The sequence below is a fragment of the Echinococcus granulosus genome, assembly GCF_000524195.1.
Source record: "Echinococcus granulosus chromosome Unknown EG_S00004, whole genome shotgun sequence".
In the NCBI taxonomy this organism is placed as follows: domain Eukaryota; kingdom Metazoa; phylum Platyhelminthes; class Cestoda; order Cyclophyllidea; family Taeniidae; genus Echinococcus; species Echinococcus granulosus.
Genome location: NW_020170384.1, coordinates 361,743 through 383,410, shown reverse-complemented (window position 1 = coordinate 383,410; position 21,668 = coordinate 361,743). Strand labels below are relative to the sequence as shown.

Genomic DNA, 21,668 nt, shown 5'->3' with positions numbered 1-21,668 from the left:
CTCTTATGGTATTCCACTCCCAGTAATTCGGAGTGTGCTACCAGTGGTACATCTACTAACCTTTCATCTTAAAGCCCGGTAAGATTGGTGTTTTGCTTGAAAGGATGCAGTAAATCAAAGTGGAATTATCGAGTTGGCGCATCATTGAACGACCCTGTGCATTTGTTGCTTTCGTTAAATAAATTAAAGTGCTTGGTCATGCTCCATGCATCCTTGCCTTGGAGGCTGCATCGAAAAAACCACCAAAGCTGTGAGGTGATCACGTGATAATTGAATCAAATGGGCAAAAGATGGAAACAATATGCGTAGTAATTACCTAAAGAAGTATTTTATTTCGTCTATTTGCATAACAGTCAGGAAAAGGCACCAGACCGCTCCCACTTTATGCTCCCGCTTATAAATTAGACGCAAAATGTAGACTGCTTGTAAGAATAGTTTGTATGCGATAGAAACTGTTAGTGCTAGTAACTCAGAAAAAATAAAGCAGCATATACCGAAAGGTTGAGTTTACAATTTGCTTTGGTTGTGTCAAAGGATTTATATTACCTAATATAAGGTGAATTTACCACGGCGTTAAATCGGAGAAAAACCCAAAATAATTCAGAGGCTCATCGAGGACTGCTATGCATACGCAACCAGGAAGTAAGGCGTCAATTCATTGGGGCAGCTGCATCCGAGGGTGGGCAAGAAAGGCTGAATATCTTTCCGATGGTGGGTGCCAATAACGGCGTTGATTGAATGGTCTGCGCGATTCCAAATCGCAATGCCCTCAAGCCCCTAAGAAGCTCGCCATTATAATTGCAAAAAAATGTTCCAGATTAGCTCTAAATTCTGATATCATTTTACACGTTTGATGAGTCATTTCATTAAAATCATTCAACCCATCTACCCGACGCATGGCATAGATGCGTTAGAGTCGGATATAAATGAATTTCATCGTCTCCTGAAACTTATTGCTTTATGTAAGGCAATTGGAGATAGTTACAATAAAGATTTGTGCTCTGGTTGATAAAGAACACCAAAATAAACTTACGTAATAAGGTGGCTCTTGCAAACACAAAATGGTCGTTTTTTGAAATGACGCATCCCCATGTGAACCCCGTGTTGATCTTTAAAACCCACTGATAGCTTCATAGAGCTTCACTTGAGTGGTTAACACTACTTTAAGGCCTGTATAATAATCAAATTTTAAAATGGCAGGATGATCAGCGATAAAATTGAAGGCACACCTTTAAGTCTTATTGGAGTATATGACTTGAGAATACGATAGTGTGCACAGCCGAGAAACCATGTAAAATTGCCTTGGATTATGTTAGGTTCCAGTCACTCTTAGGATTTTTAAATGATAGGTGTTGTCGAATACACAGAAGATGACTCACAAGGGATTTCAGGTGGTGGAGAACTTGGTTTTTGCGGGGCGAAGCAACAGGAGAATAATCCACCCCAGCTGCTGGTGTTGGCGGACGGCTGGTTCGACTTCTGTAGCAGCCTAGCCATCGGCTAAGGAGCAAACAGCTTGAATATGTTGATCGCGTTTTAAAACCACCCCTAAGGCGCACACAAATGTGCGCGCAGAGGTGCGCAAATGATCGCAGAGTGCGAGGAGAGCACCATGGAGGCTGACCTGCCCACCAATGGGAGGGGTGAGCACGTGGCACCTGCGCCCACGCATCGGTGTGTGCACCTGCTCGGCTCCAAGCTAAGAATTGTGCAAACCCCCAGTCAAGACACATCTGCACACCTTCCATGCTCTACATACCAGCAAAAATCTCAAGTAATCTTGCAAGCACTCGAAGCGTAACCAGTGAAAATATGTCCCTTACTCAGCTGCATGACATACCACTCCAAGGGTTCCTGTCACACATTATTCTCAATTTTTGGCAGAAAAAAAACATGTTTGCTTTTATAGTCATGTCGCTTAAGAGGTTAACTTTTAGTCCCTAACTTGTTTTCAAAAAACACCTTTTTTGGGGCCTCAAATCTTAATCTGTTTTTTAAAATTTGGTAAACTCTGCGATTCACATGCCTTTCTGCTACGTGAGTCTGCACCAGTAAGATTTCTACAAGCTCGTCGAGCGTATTGCCCATTTCTTATCCGGTTTGGTCAAAAAACAAAGTGTCGTGCATGACAGATTTTGAGTATTCCCTTCTCTAATGAAAGCACATTTTAGCTGATAGTAAAACTTTAGAGTAGAAGATTACTAAATTTTAAGCAAAATAGGTCTCATCGATGATAGAGAATGACCGACCAAAATTACCTTATCCCGCCTTTGAAATTGAGTTTACGGTCTCACAATTGAATTGAACCAGTAGTCGAACTTTGGCTTCTTCTGTCGGTTTGTGTAATACCACAATAAGCTACATATGTCAATGTGGATATGCACATATCACTGTATTTTACCAGCAAGTAATGCAAACATTTGTTATCGGCTATGTAGGCTCTTACCTTGTCAATTGGCCTGACTTTACCAACGAATTTTATGCCAGATTTTGACTCACCTACGTCAAAAAATGGCGCCATTGATCATTTAGTACGAGTTCCTAAAATATCTTAAGCCAACTTTTTGGCAAAGATTGGAATAAAAATTTGCTATTATAAGATTGTACAATGATCCAATATATTTGGTTTTTAAAATTTGGTAGCTTTCAGATATGCCGACCTTTAAACAATTCATAATCCCCCACAATTGTTAAAAATAGCGGAAATTATATCTCTTGTTATCCTTCTACATTGTTTGATCTTAAACGTCCTTTTGTTTTACTTTTCTATTTTGTGCGCGCAGTTTCATTTCAGGGTGCATTGACATTTATGGAAACCGTAGAATAAACACAGCAGCTATTTCAGCTGCGCTTCCTGGTCGGTCTGCCTCCAGTAAATTCGTACTTCTTTTACTTGGCCTATTTTATCATCATTCCAGCGTACTAACAATCTCAGGCCGAGTGTTCAAGTTATCCTAACTAATGTACAAAATTCATAAAATGCATTTGTTTGCCAAGGTTAAGATTTTAATTATTAATATTGCCAAGACCATAAGAATATTGTAAGATTCAAGCATTCCTATTGGCTTTCTTAGTTATTTTATTGTCGTTGAAATTGCACGTTTCCCTACCCAATTTACTGAATAAAAAGCCACGCACACATCATGGTCCAGTAAATCATTTTTGAGTTTACTTTAATGAATGAGAAGGTTAAAATGGTGGGGCAGTATTGTGCATATCACAACCTCAAACTGGAAAGCAAAAAAAATTATTGGTTCTTAGAAGTAAGAAGAACATTTATGTCTTTGGGTTGTGTGAGACGCAACTAGATAGGCCAACAAATCTCATACTATTCGGTATTACTGGCTTTGCCTTGGATCGCTCCAATCTCCAACAGATTTATCCATATTTTAAGCATATTCTGATCCTAAATAGAAGCATTCTTACATCGCTGTTCAACTGGAGAGCGGATGAAGCGATAGAGAGTAAAAGCATTAGCAAAAGAAAAATTTCGCAGCGTTGTATTTGCGTACTTCTGCTACGATTTCTACCGAATGCACTCAAATCAACACCCTTTCTATATGTTATTCTGGGGTAGTCCGCTTATCCTTTCACCATTTTATGTTGCATTTGTGTGCAATTCTTTTTTCTGTTACTCGTATCCGTCAGATTCAAAGGTCTGTCGGGGTTGTGCACTTCTCCCCATCCGCTTGTAGCCCATGCTGGCATTTTCCACTAGAGTTTCAGATTTGTCCTAGGGATACTACGAAGCGACTTTTCTCGACTTTGTTCACTCCTACACCTTCATCTTTTCTTATCTTAGGTATGGTATTACACATTATGACTTGAAAATCAAATCTACATTTTACGTGGTAGATGTCCATTGAAACTGCCTAATAGTAAGTAACTTAAGAAGTCTACTCAAGTCCTTGGAAGGACAAGATCATCTACATAGCTAGACATGGTAATTGCAACTTGTTATTCCGCTTCTAACACCATAACTAGTCTTCCAGTGTTTTTAGTGAACCTTATGATGAGAATTGTGGTTAATTACTTTGATTTTGGCTTTTTCAGTGTGTTATTTTCCTGTCACTACAGAAGGTCCACTTTTAATCGGCGAAATTAACGTAAAGTAGTAGATACATGAAAACTGGTATGCGCATAATTTAATGGTATTTAAACGAAGTGCAGTGTTGACCAAGAAAAAAAGGTATTTCAAAGACACATCAAAAACTGGAAAGAATGTAGTAGTTCCGTCTTTTTATGCTGATACCGTTGGTTTATAGAAAATTGGAGCAGAATCAGAGTTTGTTATCTCCTCGGCGATCGACAACTTATTCTCATTCAAGAGGTTCCTTCACTCCGTCTGCGTGTCACCTAAAAGGTGAATTCAAACGAATATTAAAATACAGCATGGGACTCAAAAACTTGCACCTGAAAGTTGTAATTTATGGAGAAAAAAACCACATGATTTTATCCATGCAAAGATATCGACCTTTACCTGAAATAACTTCTTCCCACTTAAAATTTTTGATCCAAAATACAGGAAAATTGATGCCAACACCCCTGATGATATATTATAGCTTCCTGAGACTTAGGGATAAAAGAAGATATGATATTCGAGCCGAATATACATTTTCTCGATAAATTAGGGCTTAGAGCTACTATCTCGATCCGAAGGCCAGGTCCCCCGGTACCAAGACCGAGGTTTAAACAATCGGATTGTATTGTATTACAATACAATCATACATAATCTCTAGAACAACAGTTATAATAGCATGACTGCCATGAATTTTACAAAGGGCAAAAACTTCGAGTGCTTAATATCAGAGTGAAACTGTAGAAATAGGTTTGCATAGAAATGCTTTGTCAATAGACATGCAACAAAAATAGACATTCAATTATCCAACTGCATGATTTGGACTTCATCCTACACTTCGCGAATACACATGACCAGGTAGTGTTCATAGTACCGGAACTGTTCCAATTCTAGTTGCAAGCATTAAGAATCACTGGCAGCCAGCAGGTACACTGCACCTGCGACGGTAGTTAATGCCATTAAGTTCTCATATTTAGGTACGAGGCATTGTTATTTCAAGGAATGAAATCGCTGTTCCGTTGTTCAATGAAATGTAACATGCACGCTGAATGATACTGCCATCACCGTGGTTTAGCTTGAAAATTTGTGACCCGGGCTGGCGGACAAAGTGCTCGCAGTCACCCGCATGAAGTTATTTTGCGCGCATTCAAAAAGTGTCAGAGACCAGTGGCCTGATGAAGTACAAATAAAACTGTAGGTATAAAAGCACCCACCCTTATTTACACTAGTAATGCTACCGAGATGCCACACTGCGGTAAGAGACCTGCGATTTCTTTCATTTCCTTTATATGTGTGCTAAGTCCAGCAATCACAGTGGATCAAAGCTAAAATATCATTGTGCCAAGTTCCGAAAATAAGGAGTAGTTTTCGATTGCATGATCTGTGTAATAAACGCTTGAAGGCTTTTTACCTAGTGCTGTGATCGCCAGTTGCCAAGTCTTGATATTTGAACTATAATATAAACATATTTAACTGCTAGAGAAGGCTTTTATCATCGCCTAGATGGAAGGGTTCAAATTTAGTTAGTCTAAAAAGATTACAAGATCATCAGTATTATAAACACTTTTAGCGAAACCTTTTGCTTAGATTTATGGGCCTGAAAAGGTAGAATTCATTTTTAAATACTGATCTCTCCATTAGCTACCTATGCTTAATTATGACGCTTTTCAACTTAATAGATAGCTGCCATAAAAAAAAGGTTTGCACGCTGGAGGTGAGTTATATGTTATGTTTCAAGTGTAAAAGTAGAAGTAGGAAGTTCTTCTCATTGGCTGCAAACGATCTTACGCTTTTTCATTTTTTAGCCGGGGCCGAACCCATTCAGAGCCCCAATAATCCTCAATGTCTACATAAAGTATGACGAACGCAAACAGGCGCTTGATGTGCTAGTTAGGAACCTACAAAACACTCCCCTCAAAAGAAAAGTCAGAGTACGTTTTTGGTTTTAAATGATGGCGAAATAAATGTGCATTTACAAGTTAGTAGGGATGGTGCAAGTGAAACTGCGCACATGTAAGAGGTTACCAAAACATCAGCATATCTGCCTAAAATTATTAAAGAAGCGTTCACTTAGATTTGTAAAAGTGGATATTGTATGTGATTTTGATCGTCAAAGTTCTAGTCTGATATCCTATCTTGTGGAAAATTAAGAGAGAGCGGGTGAAGAAAAGCGGAACAAACACATTTTTTTCGGACACATGCATACATGTACGCAATTCATTTCTAATTTTATTCCATGTTCGCAAAAGTGTTTATATGAGTTGTGTGAGTGATCTTGGCATAAAGTGATAGGAGCACAGTGGAGGTGTGAACCTCTGTTGCCTCGTGAAAAGATTTTCTACTCCCTCTTTCTGATTAATTACCTGATTGAATCCATCCTGACTTTTTTAAATCCCCATATGAAACCAAGGCAACACTAAAACGCTGATGTCGACCACTTTTCTTTAAGGTGAATACCAAATTTATACTTCCAACTAACCCCCAGTTAATGGAAGAAAAGAAATTGCTAAAACGATTTCGGTCCCAGGAAAGATGCCCAGACGGTGTAGTTATTGTTGACGCTCGCCGAACTTCAAAGAAGCGAGGACCAAATCCGCGCTTCAATGAGGATTTCCACTTTACTCCTCTCATTGCAAGTAGGTTATGAGTTGCAATTTTCACTTTATGTCTCTTAACTGTGAAAAGTCAACTGAAATTTCCAGCATTTAGGCCGAGTATTTTTTATAGCTTGCCGATTTTGTGTTGGATCGCTCAATCTCTCTTCTTGTAAGATAAACGGCTTATCATAATTAGATAAAACTTAGAAGTGAGTTGAGTCTCGCCCCTTTTCATGCGCTTTATTTGAATCGCATGATGCCAAACCGCTATCTTACCGTGTTCTTCAGCAAATAATTAGCAACTGCAGCAGCATTTTGTGCCTATTAAGGAGTAAATATTAAAAATTAATAATATTAGTCTTGCTTCTAGCTCAATGAAGGGCATGTTAGGTGAATGAATTAAATCGCATTAAAAAGGACGAGTGTCGCATTTTCAGTTTTGCCAACAAATAAGACCTTACAAGCTCCGCTCGTTTTAGAGAAAGAATTCATACGGGTACCAGCATATTCGTTCCCAGTACTTTTTAGAATCTAAATGGATATGTGAAATAGAACTTTTCAGGATTCTCGCGGTGTATTTTAATGTCTTCCTATAGCGTCTGATTTATACACTTTTTAAGTGCTGTCAAAAAAGCAATTTAGGAATAATTTATTCTTTCTCATTTAGGGGACGTCAAAATGGGGAAATTGGTTTTCGACATTTATGAAGTGAAAAAGAAGCATAAATCCTTTCTGGGAACGATTGAACTATGCGGATCTGAAATAGAATTAAAGTGCGACATGGCCTACAGCCTTTACCTTCACAATCCGACTGTAAGTCTTCAATTTCCATGAACTTTAAAAACTAGTTAATTTGTATGATCCTAGATTTGGGGTAAAATCTGCATATTTGAGTCTTAAGACTTATTTGTTGTCTGAAGAGTTGTGTGCGTTAGTGCCCCGATTTAAGCAGAAAAGTGCAATCTTAAATTGAAAGAGACCGACGTTAAAGTTATGACCTATACTGCACCAGTTTCAAAGCACCTTCTACCACCACTCCTAACCCAACGTTTTTCAATTTTAGTGCGGGTCAACTCTGGTTACTGCTCGGGATAGAAGTATGAATTTGGTGTGCACTAATGACAACACATCTTTAGAAGAAATTAGGCGCTGCCTGGTGTAGAATGCTAACATATTCCCAAATTCCTACCCTTTAGCCTTGAACGGATCCTTTGCACCAGTCTCAATGATCTGAAATTTTCATGCACCATGCTTAACTGGCATTCATCAGATGATATGCCAAGACACAAGCAATAAACTTGCCAGAAGCCGATTTTACATGTTAAACAAGTAAATAGCTTGGTGACGCAATGACCTACACCAAATAGAATGAGCGTACAAGGTTCTCTGAGGAGTGGGTAGCAGGTCTATCATTCCACAAATCTGAAATTTTGGCAATCCCTCCGATAAATATGCTCTCACTCGTTTGTCATTTAAAATACAGAATTGGAGTGATTCATGAACATCATCCCATATTATCGAAGAAAGTGGAAATACTGCTTTCAAATCATCTAATACATCGTGTATTGCACCGAACACGAAATTCTTGTAAAAATAATTCCCAAATTCTCATCTTGACAACTGATCCAACAATTTATAAGCACAATGATGAGCAATTTGAAATTAACAGATTTTTATTTATGCTTTGAATAGCACCAATTAGGCATCTCAATGATGCTTTGTAATTACTCCAGTAATTTTGCCGTCACACGAATCTCACAGTAAGCCTTGGTGTAGTTCTTCAAAGTGGAGCCCCAACTCCTCAGTGCCATCTTCGCTAACTGAAACGTCTAAACCGATGTTTACTTGAAGAAAGACCATGCCTTTTCGTAATCTGAAACCCAACTTAGGCTTACTAAATTGCATTTACACACAGTCGAATGCTAATGGCATTTGGGCGTATGCGCTAAGTTATACTTGACACTTTCGATCTTTAGCGGCATTCCAAACATTTGCACCAGCGTTTTTTAAAAACTTTCACGAACTAGGGACCATGCTAACCATGTTAAATTCGCCTTAATCTCGGCTCAAAAGTAAGCTCTAAAAGTTTAAAAATTAATTTTAATGGAGGTTTATCGTGATTTTTGACTTTTTTTGCATTGTCAGGTACATCATCTTCGTCGTCGACGCCATCGTCATCATCATCGTCATCGACATCGTCGTCATCATCACATTGTAAGGGTTCTTAAGTAATGGTCTGAGAGCATTAATGCGGCTGGATTTAGAGTAGATTTCTTGTGAAACATCAACCGACTTTATCAGAGCTAATTTGGAGTGGAATCAGAAATGTTGTGAAAAATATTTGGAGATAGTATAGTATTATAGCCCATAAAAAAGATGGTCAAGGTAACGAAAACGGTATAACTGCAGTAAGTCGAGCGTTGTCAAACTAGAATAATCGCATGGTTAAAAAAGAGGATTTTTAGAAAAACCGAGGCATATGTTTTGCCTTGGAAGGATAAGAATGCTTACAAAAATTATCAAATCATCATAAAATTTTTCCAGATTTCATGTCATGTTGGTTTGTTTGTTATTTACCACTGAACACTGCAAAGGCCGGTTTAAAAGGAGCCTTATGGAACCTTTGTAAAAAATTTTCCCCAAATTCCATTTGAGTTTATCTATGCATAGTTAAGTCTGTATCATCCCTACATTTGCGTGTGTAAAAATTTCAGCTTCCTCGTCATTTCGATCGCAATCCTCCATCGCGTGTCTACCGAAGGCGAAAACGTGTCGTAAGTCCTCCACCTGGTGATGAGTTTGTCGATTTAAGCACATGTTATTTAGGCGTTGGTGATTTACCAATAAGAAAATTTCAGGTGTTTGCCTATAAGCAAAAGATATTACTTCCTTTTTGTAAAATTTCGCAAATGAAATGGCATAAGTCAAAAAATTGCGAAAATGATTTAAGATTTATTTTCTCACGATATAACTCGTTATGACTTTCCTGCCTTTTTAGCGAGATCCGCAAGCTGTGAGCGAAGAGTGGCGACCTGCAAGAGAGGTGTCCCCGTCATATAATCTCACCCCAATTTATATTTTATTTAACGCTACCTCACTGCGTAGACCCACGGTTTTTAGCACATTTTTTGTCCACATAGCACGAATGTTATTTGCATTATTCTGATTTATCGTTTGTAAACAGGAAGCATTGTCTTAGTGAGTGAAAACCCTTAAATTAATTCAATTTTTGTCGAATTGTAGGATCATCTGTATCGATGCCTTATTTGTACAATTGTGAGTTTCCCTATTCTTCCAAGCATTTCATACCCATTCTATCAATATGCATAAAAATATGCGGCGCAAAATAGATCCTCCTTCTCTGTGCACCTCCTTCACGGCAATAAAATGATATTTAAAAGTGAATTTAGGGTTTTATAAGGCTGTTTTCGATGTTTTTTACTAGGTTGAAGATACCAGTTTCTTGTAAATTGTGTCCCTCTTACCCCATTTAATGCAAATATTTGCTCTTCCATTTTATCCCCTACCTTAGATGAAACAGCATGCTACCAGCCTACAACATCATCGAAGAGTGGTAAGCAGGACTTTTAGAAGTCATTCTTGGTACCAAAGTTAATGCGAAAACTACCTTATCCATATCATACCCTTAAACGATTCTACTTGCTTTACAAGACGTGTTTGTGGTATCCTTCAATTTACTTAATCTCGTTTCAGTGTCTCCATCCTCATCACTGCCTTCACTTCCATCAACAATAGCACTGCTGCCTTCCAAAGCAAAAACTCTTTGTGAGTTTTTACTGCTGGCAGCCTTATAGCATTCACGTGATTTAAGCTGATAAAGCAGTAGGGAGTTTGGCATTATAAGCCTACACTCAGTAGGAAGAATTTAGAATTGCCTCAAGATTTCATGGAAATGTATACGGGAATACTTAGAAAAAGCTATTCGATTTATTAGCTGTTAAGCTATCTAATGATTTCAAATAAATGCAAGTCGACATGCTTGCGGACAGCAAATTTTTAAGAAATGCATATTTTCCCCTTGTCAATCTCATGCTTTGATTAACGACCGTGACTTGTCTTTTCTTTCCAATTTTAAGCCCTGAACGCTTCCAGGAACGCAATATGTAAGTGAAATATTGCCTGCTTAGGATCGCCCAAAATAAAGACATTCTACTTCATTTTCCTGGTCCGCTCACCAATCACTGGTTGCATAAATACAGGACTCGCCATACATCCTGGATGGTTGACAAAATTAACGCAAGACAAGAGTTTCCAAATAACAAATCAATGGTAAACTTGGCAATGCATTCAATGGCACATCACTGAGCTTATATAATGGGCTCCAGAGACGCCTACTTTGTTTTAGGGTATGAACTCAGAAAGTGTGCATCCATTTTAGATGAGGTGATCAACACTGAGGTCACCAAATCTCCCAGGAAGCAAGGTATTCTCATTTACCACTACACTGCATGAATTCATTGGGAATAACAAGCTAACTTGGTTTCTAAGCAATTTATCTTATCTTTTTGATAAAGTGACCCCTTAGCTTAAATTCTTTAATGCTGAGTAACTCAAAGCACATCTGTGGTTGCTAGTACCTGTGAAACTATAATGATATCTAGTGCACTCACTAAATCACGAGTTGTTTTGAAGGGTAATTTGTAATTTTCCTCTGTTATGTATATTTTTCCTTTTTTGATTTGATTTGATACAAATATAGGGACTCTCTTGTCTTCACCTGCTCTATCTGCACCTTCATCGTCAAGCAGTAAGACCTGTCTAAGGATATTGCATTTTTCATTTAATTTACTTTTGAGCACATAATGAGTAAATAACCATGTTTAATTTATGTCTCAGCAATAAAATCAAGTAAACAATTCACTGTCTTCTAAGGCAGTAGTTGGTTGCATACACGCACCAGAGGCCATTTCGTTCATTTGCGGAATCTGTTGACTGTTCCCAAAAATATGGTCTTTCACAATTTATTCTCTATGGAATATTGGGATTTTTAACAAAAGCATGCATAAATTTGTCAGAATAAGAGTTAAAATAAATGCCTAAGGCTGCAGTAATGGTTAGGGACAATGTTTATATTTGGCTGCTACTAAGAGTATTTTGAATGAACTCGACCAAATAATGCATGAATTCTGCGTTACGAAGAGAACGTTTTTTACTTCATATGCAATAGTGTGAGCAGTTGAACGCTCATTTGTAGGCGAGATTCCTCGTGAACCTTTTGCATCCATAACTTACAAGACATATAGTCCTCAATGGACTGCTTACAACTTATTTAAGCATCATTGCTTGTATGACGCATGATCAAGTACCCTTGTGGCCTATTCCTGCTTCTCAAAGGCAACCAGTTGAGTTGGTAATGCAAACAAGCCTGCTTTGGTTGACTGAAGCCCCAGTTCTGCCATAGTGGTGAGTCATCAAGCAATCGCCTTTGACGTTTCAGACTGCATTTTGGCATTTAGTTTCTACCTGGCCGCTATGCTAAGTGGAGGCTCGGTATTACGGAGAAGAAATAAGGTCTCATGGATGATAATGCAGCGAATGGGAGATATTTCATTTCTATACCACGAGACCGAAGGAGAAAGTTACCATGCTCTCTGTTTAATTTATATGGAGCCTGCTTACTTATTTGGATCTTGTACTTTAAATTCCAAAATGGTGGTGCTTAACTGGGCTCCTTATTGCTCTTTATTTTCTTCCCCACTAACAAAAAACTTATCTTCCACTGGAAATCAAGCCTTCAAAAAATACATTGCGTGGTTATTAGCCACACCTTCATCTATATTTTCCAACTCTACTGAATCATTGGCGAAATACACATTTTGAAGTAACACAGATTGTCTCATTGACTTTTTTATGGAATTGAGCTATCTAAGGAAAGATTTTAAACAATCACGAATAAAGCATTGGTCAAAAAGCTGATGAGCCGATTCCGTGAAGGAGCCTCACAAAAACTCAATTCAAATTTTAGCTATTCTGGTTTTCAAAGTCAATATTTATTTACTTTAGTCAATTGAATAAGGGTACTTACGAAGCTGACCGATTTCTTCATTGGTTTATTAACTATCATTTTTCTTTTCTTCATGCAGCTTCCCAGGATTCTGATATCACAGTCTGTAAGTGAGCTCGGTAACATTGGCAACTTTTAACGACTAAAACGTTAGACATTCTTCTATCCGCAATTAAAATGACCATTTTAAACTTAAATCTTGACAGTTATACTACCTAGAGAGCCATATCTTTTGAATGATTTTATGCTAATGTGCCTCCAGGACTCCTATGTGCAGTAATCTGGAGAATGTACGAGACGGCAATCCCACCTTGGCCCATCAATGGGCGGTTGGAAATGAGTCGCATTTCCTCAGCAGCCCGTTACAAAATAAATTAGGATTTACCGCCTCTTTTCGTATACTCGTTATTTATGGATAAGGTCACCCCAATTTGAACATGATTAGTTATTCCGTTCATTTATTGCTGGTAGTTTATTCGTTCACTGTTTATTTTAGACGAAGTGATACATGTTGACCCTCGGAAGATAACAAAATACGGAGGTATTTACCATTTGGATGGAAAAACTGAATTAGTTTTATTTATTTCTTATTTTTTATTTCTGACAAAGACTGGAGAAACATTACCTGATTTTAATTAACCCCTTAAGGAGTGCTTCATAGCTAATTCTTTCCTTTCAAAGTTAGTTGAGTTCCTCAAAGGACCAGTGGATGAAAATAGCACCTTCCCGACATTTGACTTGCTCTTCGGTTAACTTCTCGCTTAGCTTTACTTTTTTATTGTAGCCTGCGGAAAGTCGCAAGTCAAAACTTCTGGGAGGCTTCGATTATGTAATTTTTAACATTTCTTCATTCGTTGTGATTAAAACTTCTGAGTGTGAAAATTATCTATCATTGGATTTCCTGCTTAAGTGCAAAATTATGAAAGTATTTTTTTTAAATCAGGCTGAAACTCATTCCAGAGCCAGGGGTTTTGGCTGCATCTTAGCCAAACGTTCCGAGAGTATGCTAGGCCTAAAATACTACTACCAAACCCACAAGGCTACTCTACACTATCATTTTTCTTATGTGTTCGGGAAAAGTGTTGAACAGTATGAGCTTGGAACTGAGCGTCATTGTAAACGAATATTTTATAAGCGTGTTTTCACACCTTCTTTTGAATTTTTTATGAAATTTTTAGATGATACGACATGCTCTGATACTGAAAAAAATGTCATACATGATGGTAAGTTACTTCTCATGAGAGTTTTACTTGCATCATCCATTACAATATTTCCGGTTTAGTTTCAGCCGTCGCTGTTGAGCCCGTATCGACGTCAGCCTGTCCCTGTAAGTTGGATTTGATCGCGGTAGGAACTGCTGGAAGTACGCTTAGATGCTGGAAATAGTTTGGTAAAATGCTTTATGTTAGCAGTGACTTTAATAAGTGTTTTAATTGGTAACGGTGATGAAAAAATGTACTTGGCAAATCGTTTGTCACTTTTGGTCTCCTCAGGAGTGAAAGGTAGATTTGCGGTTGATTTTAATTTCCTTCAATTTAGGTTCATCTCCAAAAATTCGAACAGCACGTAAGTTTTTGTGACTAAAAAAGCAGCTTTTAATGCATCGAGACGCAAATGACAGTCTTTCATAATGCATTTTAGATATCAGTACAAGTATCAATGGCCAACAAATTATAAAAGACAGATGTAATCACTAAACTATTAGAGCTAGCTGGTTATTAGTCTCCGTGGGTTTAATAGCATATTCCTGTAAAGCGAGTGCACTGTTGTAAATGGACATTGACGTTAAGTATCTGTATTCTTCAGCCGAAGATGAGTTTCGACTGTTGTTGTCGATAGGAAAATGTTTATTTGCCTGTCTCTTCGGTCCGTCGAAATAAAGTCTCCTCTCCATAAACTAACTGATTTTGAATTAGTTTGGCTTTGTCTTTTATTACAAATTCGAGCCGCCATGTTTTAATTAAAAAAATGCGGACAGTTAACCACTCTTATCTGCGACTGAAATTGCGTTTAAAAAAGAATTTTTCCCTCTACTCTGGATCCGAAACCAGTGCCTGTGACGGCAGTGCTCCCATCGCAGCAGTCATCATCGCTATCATCACTGCCGTTTTCGCCATGTCGAGGTACGTGCCATCTAACCCTGCCTGATCGTCAAAACCCCCATTCTCCTCCTTTTTGGTACAAAAATGCAAATGAAATGAAATTCCACGCATAGTAGCATCAGTAAATGATGAATGTATTGGAAGCACATTGCGTGAAAACAATTCGCAATAACCAAATTTTCATTAACCTACTCCGCGTGTTTTTGAGGTAAAAATAGACTTATTTTTCAGTTTTCCTCCTCTTTTTAATAAATTTGCCGCCTAAAACCTAGTCACAATCTTGTTCCATAAGTTCTTGGAGCTTATGGCCAAAATATGGCATTATTTGGCGTTGAAATACTAAATCCTTTTTTAATGCTATTTAATAGAAACGACCGTGCTTTGCGGAGATTGTAAGTTATAAAAGCTATTTGAGTGATCATTGTGCGATGTGTTCTATTTTTAATAACGTCATTTTTAAAAAAAATTTTGGAAACTTGTAGACTAGGCTCCTCAAATAATGCTTTACTTAATTTTCTGACTTACAATGTTTGTATTTTAGGCGACTCCTCTACTGATGAAGTCGTAAGTAGGCTTGAGCTTGTAATGCCTATGTTTGATTTAAAATGTACGTCAGCTAGCTATCAACGTGTCCCCTTTAGGCAATAATGCTCCGTGCGGATATTCTGTACAACGAACGACGTCAGCGGATGTCCGTGTTTATTAGGAACCTAGAGCATGTGGACGAAAAATTGAAGCATTCGGTGGGTCTTGTACTTGCTTTCAATCTGCAATTCCTTGATTGTTATTTTCATACCTCTAAAGCTCCCATACTTACCTCAAATGATCAAAAAATTTCAATTGAGTAACAAATCGTTAGCTTGAATATTAGATTTGATTGAATCTAACATAAGCATATTAGCCCTGCGTTTATTTGGATCGTTTGAATGCAGATGGTGCATTTCAAAAAAATGGGGATGAAATGTCAGGAGGCCCAATTTTTACTTTTTTACAGGTCAGGTGTATGCTTTACACTGCGGACGGTCGCAGAATGGAAAAACAAACCAAGTGCAAGCGGGGTTGCAATCCCTACTTCAATGAAGAGTTCAAATTCAGGAACCTTGTGCGATGTAGGTTGTGACTTGGATACTCGTTCTGCTTCGTTGAAGGCCGTCGGCGTGTGGCTGTCTGAAACACCCATAAACCATCCGCCGCCTAAAAGTTCAATCTAATTAAACAAGTCTTGTGCCAGCAGTTTTCGTGGTAGAGGGGGTTGAAGTGATACCTACTTTGTTTTAGTCATTGGGTAACGAAGGATAAGAGAGATAAGATGATCTTTCTGCGTTAGATTTCTCAAAGTTAGTACCCGTTTCGTCTCCATTTGCATCCAAAGCATTATTCCACATGGTAGATGCGAAAGCATTCACCCGTCCAGTGGTGAAATTCGTCAATTGCATTCTTGAGAACTCTGCATAAAATACTGAGCTCCCAAATAAATTAAACGATTCTCCTACGTCCAAACGGCGTCACATTGGAGAATCTAAAGTTCTTCCTCATTATTTTAGCGGACATTCGTGGAGGACAATTGCTGTTTTCTGTAGTCCAAAAACACAAAAAGAACGTTGTCGGTGTGGGAATAATTCCAGGCTGCAGGATCAACCTTGACCGCGACGAAGCTCACAATATTCCTATCTGCTCGAAGGTATGCTGGCATTCAACAGCACTTTGTGTGTGCATAATTTAAAACCTTTCTGAAGTAAACATTTTAATGTGTTTCAGGTAGCTTAATTATTTACACGATAGACATCTGGATTAGACACTCAGAATTCGCGATACTGAAGCAAATGTTCCTCTTTTTGTGTAGATTCCGAATAAATTCGTGTACAATATGGAGGATGTGACGAGGGAGCCAGAGAGTCTCATTCGCATAATCTATCCCAAGTCAAGCGATCACATTGAGGTTTATCAATAGAAGGTGTAACGTCCCTCATTTTCACAAATAAAATCATTTGTTCTGGTTTGAACTGTTTTTAGCTACAAAATGATGAAAGAAAGGTGGCGAAATTTGTTTTTGGCATGAGCATAAGTGCTTAGGTTGTTTTAGTTACTGCATGCAACACACTGCCTTGTGGAGAAAACAGCAAACGATTGAATCGCCCCTGGAGGCTTCATAATATATACCTCATGGAGAAGGGATGCGAGAACATCAGCATGGATGACGTGGGCATGATTCCGTGCCATCAACATTATAACCGAATACTAGCGGATACCGACCTAGTGGAAGGAAACGCGCTTTGATCAGAACACTTTCTTCCAGTCTAGCAACTCCCAATGAGGTATCAATGGAAACGCTGAAGTGTGTGCATCCCGATATACAAATTTCGTACCATAGCAGCACTGCACACAATAGTGATCACCTCAAGCCCGTATCCGCCTTAAACTTTCGATATAAAGTGGACCCAGCTGGTACACGAAGTCCCACTTTGTCTCTCCTAAAAAAGTAAAGTTAAACCACTACCAACTAACTCACCATACGTTCAGGTTACCAACATCCTCAAATTGAATCTACCGCGTTGAAGGGACATAGCATCACGCTTTCCAATGGAAACTTCGACCCAGAAGGCGCCCAAGCTAAGCAAACGGTTACGAAGGCCGCTTACTCGCTCAGAATTTCATCACGACCGTATTTTTACGGCGGTACAATTAGCCTTCCTGAGTTGATGCACCCCGCACCATCGGGTGTCAAATAGGTTTAATCAAGGGTTGGATTCCTGATGCAGTTGATGTCGCCGTAGAAATGGAATCACCCTCCTCCTACCAATGTCACCAAAGAACCACGTTCAGGTCTGAATCGCTTTATCGTTCTTCTCGATTCGCTTAATAAGAATATTCTTGCTGTGTAATTTCAACCTTAGTGCTATTGACACCGCACATTACAGTTAATGAATGGAGCAGTCGAATGACATATCCATCAGACACTACAGATGCAAAATCCTAGAGACGGGGCGAACGTGTTCTCTTCACCTGACGCAGTACTAAGATTGGTCACTTCGACCATCATCATATAAGCAAATCGTACTCAGAGTCTAAGAAGCGAACTGGAACTGTCAGCTTACTAATTATCACCAGCTACTCATAAAGGCTAATTATCTCCCGTCACCCATAGACTGATCAGTACCTCTCTTCCCAACCCATACCAAAAACGCCAAGACCAAAAGGGCAAAAACAGTATTTGATTGTAACGTCTCGTTTCCCCGATTGGGAGAAATGCTTCAGACAAATATTGGACAGAGATCACTCCTTGTGTGTGGCCAGAGGGCAGCACGCGCACAAACGCGCTCGTGGAGAGACATTGAGAGCACAGGTAAGCAGAGTTACAACGCAAACTGACTCGGATGAAAGGAGAGAAATGGATAGAGAAAAAAGTATGCCAATTTGTGGAGGCCAATCATGAACTAAGGGAACATATGAAGAATGCACGGCAATGTCTGGCAAATCTAAATGAAATTCGCGCCAATGTCTGTAAATGTGTGCATGTCTGAGAGAAACTAGGAGAGGTGTGCTGAGTAGGCGCATGTGCGCGCATGCGGTTGTAACACAGTGAAAATAACGATGTGAGAACATGTGTTTTCTTTAACAAAAAACAACAGCATAAGATAGACACAAGAAAATTTGAGAATGAATAGAGAGGAGTGACAAAACTACAGAGATGGGAAATATGTGGGGACTAAGAGTCAAGGAGCGCTTTTCATCAAATGCAATTGGGAGTAGAGGGCAGAGGAAGAGAGCAAGTTGATTAAATCTGGTGTCGAGGAAGACCGAAGGAGGGTGAGACCGTTACTCTTATCTCGAACAGGAGTGAAGAGTAACATAATTATGGGTAATAGAAGACTAGGGGGAGGCGAGGAAAAGAGATTTAGACGGGAATCAACAACTACGAAAGTATCTTCGAAAACAGCCTGCTTCTGTCTTCTCCCATTCTCCTAGTAGAATTAAGTAGACGCTGAAAAGTAGGGGTATTATTTGACGTACTAGGGATGACGAGAAATGAGAATGGGAAAGTGAACGTCACACTCTGTTCCCTCTAACGACCGCTCATGTTGTCGCAACCACTGACGTGGGAGAAGGCGTCTGCGCGGTCGTCGTAATTTGCCTCACCACTGGGACCCGTGAAACCGTCGGCCTCACCGACGCCGCTTCCAGGTGAGAGCTCATCTAAGGCCTCAATTAATCGCAGACCGTCAATGAAAGATAGATGCAACTCTGTCTGCAATGAGCGAGCAAAGTATTCTGGCGCCCAGAAGCGCATCGCGGCGAGTTGAGATAGTAGGAGACCGTCGAACGCTCCGGTTACTTGTAGAATCTGTCCGAGACCGCGAAACTTGAGCCACTGCGAAACCGTGTTGGTAGACCAAGAGCGCACCTCAGCACGAACTGCCGATTTACGAATGCGCATTATGGCATCGGGCGAGGGCGCCCCAGACACTGGTCCGTAGAAAGGGCCCTTGGGCTGCGCAATGCCCTTCGGCAAACTCCCATCTCGTCCGAGACTTGTCGTACAGCTGACATACTCGTTGCTTATCTTCCTCAAAGAGCCAGAAATAAGTCCATCTACGTGGTTGGTCTGTGAAGGAGCACCAGCGGGTATAGCACTCAAAGAACCCTTTCTATCGTTAGCCATCATTGAGCCTAGGGTCTGTTTCACTTCTGCGTACAAATTTTGTGCCTGAAGGGTGAAATTCTCGAATCCCACATCCAGATCCTTCCGACCGCTAAGATCAAGAACGACCTGTCCGGCGAGAAGATCACCGAGCCAGCCGGAGGGCTTGTATTTGGGCTGCAGGTAGACGGGAAGGATATATCTGGAAGGCTGTTTGAATGATGAATCACCCCCCGAGATGTTGCTGGGGCTGCTGAGACCGGGACGAACGCATTCAATTTCGTAGCGACAACCAGGAGACAGTCGATAGGCCTCAGAAGCGCAGACCACAATAGCGCTGGCGGAGTCTATCATCTTCCGCCAATGCGAAAATGAGGTAGAGGCTGAATAGGCACCCGACATACCGACGGCGGAGGAGTCAGGCAGGGCGTTGTCTGAATCTGGTGCCTCCAGTGTGCTCACAGGCAGGCCGGCAGCTTGTAGGCGTTCGGCAATCTTCACGGCAGCCATCCGATTAACTGGCGCAAATGAAATCAGGAAGATGCCTTGGCCTGGAGAAATAGAGGCAGGTACGGGAAGGGTGAGACGCGCTGACACAGCTTCGAGCGCTTTAGCCACGTGGCTCGGCAAAGACGAGATTTTGCCCTCCTTGATGAGGCCAGAGAGCCAGTTCGCGACTTGTAAGTTCATTTCAGACGAGGGATTGGGTGCGCGTGGATCGAGAGAAAGATTCCAGAGCAAACGAGCGACCTCCTCGGCCTCGCGAATCACCATCAGAGAAGGGGTGGTTTGAGCGGCAGCTTCGATAGCCTCCTTAGCCAACTGCGTAATCGTAATGCGTTCACCGGCCTGGTTTACCGAAACTGAGAGGATGTCCGGCTTTATGCTATCATTAACTGCCAACGTGGCAATGGCTGACAACAGTTCCGACACTTGGAAGCCATGACAACGCCGTTTTTCTGATGCCTTCGCTGTCACCACGTGGTCGACGAGACCTTGCAACACACTGCTGTTGTTTGGTGGAGCACCATTAATAAGCTGTGTCATGAGGTTGGTGTCGTTGTCGTTCACAATGTAGGCCAAACAGAGATCTGAAATGCATCGGAGAAACTCCTCCTCTCGCAAAAACTTGTTCGTCAAAGCGCTCTTGACAGGATCTGTGGAGAAGCAGTGGACATTACCGGGGACCCGTGCGATGTTGTGAATGATGGATAGACTAGCCTTCACCAGGTAGTAGACGTTTTTGCTGGGCAAATTGTCCAGGTAGGGCTGGTGCCCGATATTAAGGTTCAACAAATTGGGAAGACCCGCGTTGGCAAGAGCAGTGGCAAAATCTGGCCATATTTCAGAGAAGTTCCACGTTGTATTGTAAAAATAGAAGGAGGAAAACCAGATGTTGTCGTTTTTGAAGACACCCATATTGTTAAGCTTCTTCATCATCTTAGACGCAAAGGCCGGATACTCGAGGCTGGTAAGGTATTCGGCCAACTCTACGCGGTACTGATGGCAGTCAAAGTAGAGACGACTGAGCTGTTTCCCGGTCTCATACATAGATCGCAAGTCGGTCATATCTTCGAGGCTATGGAAGACCTGCATCACAGCATCGACAAAGCCGCGGGCCTCCTCGAGAGTGAAACCTTTCCGGCATTGCGGAATCTCCGGAACACGCTTTGATATGGGCTCAGGATGGTCCATGTCCGACGAAGTGAAGATGGACAGTAGCAGAGAAGTTAGATTGATGTGGAAATAAAATCTAACAATTCAATGCGAGTCAATTTGAGAGTTGGTGATCGTCCGACGATTAAGAAGTCAAGCACGCTTGATTACCGCCACTGTTTATCTGAAGGAAAGAGAAACTAACTACCGCTTACCTATAAAACTAGAAATGGCAATTCAAAGCGTATTTACCAAGTGTAGGCAAAGCGCAATTGAAAACTAATAGTCGCTTACAGAACCGATTTCAAACATAAATAACCCGTCGCAAAGGTGAAATTAATCTTTTTCAAAAAGAAACTGCTATTGGCTACCTGAATACATAAGCAAAAGTTTATCCACAGATTAATAAGGAGCAGAAATCACACCGGGCAAATAGTAATAAGTGAAATCAGTGACCTATATTTATCAACAAAATGCTCCTTCTTTCTCAACAATACGGAATAACAGTTTAGCCAGATTCTCACTGCAACAGATGACATCAAAGCATAAATTATATTCCTTACCTGAATAA

The 21,668-nt window shown here is 40.2% G+C and overlaps 2 protein-coding genes across 2 annotated transcripts; one reads left to right on the top strand and one right to left on the bottom strand. All coding sequences in view use genetic code 11, as the record gives it.

The window, feature by feature from the left end:
- Nucleotides 1-1,342: 1,342 nt before the first annotated feature.
- Nucleotides 1,343-16,753, top strand: EGR_01036 (hypothetical protein; the record flags this gene model as incomplete). The annotated part of the gene is made up of 14 exons (XM_024490285.1): nucleotides 1,343-1,481; nucleotides 1,554-1,774; nucleotides 5,884-6,009; nucleotides 6,606-6,714; nucleotides 7,343-7,488; nucleotides 8,821-8,889; nucleotides 9,390-9,472; nucleotides 10,390-10,461; nucleotides 14,720-14,823; nucleotides 15,344-15,366; nucleotides 15,444-15,545; nucleotides 15,797-15,911; nucleotides 16,347-16,483; nucleotides 16,646-16,753. The coding sequence occupies 14 exons, from the start codon at nucleotides 1,343-1,345 to the stop codon at nucleotides 16,751-16,753; spliced, it is 1,554 nt and encodes a 517-aa protein (XP_024355104.1).
- A 2,112-nt stretch (nucleotides 16,754-18,865) lies between these two features.
- EGR_01035 (hypothetical protein) lies at nucleotides 18,866-21,136 on the bottom strand (the record flags this gene model as incomplete). Its single annotated transcript, XM_024490284.1, has 1 exon — nucleotides 18,866-21,136. The coding sequence occupies one exon, from the start codon at nucleotides 21,134-21,136 to the stop codon at nucleotides 18,866-18,868; it is 2,271 nt and encodes a 756-aa protein (XP_024355103.1).
- Between the last annotated feature and the right edge of the window lie 532 nt (nucleotides 21,137-21,668).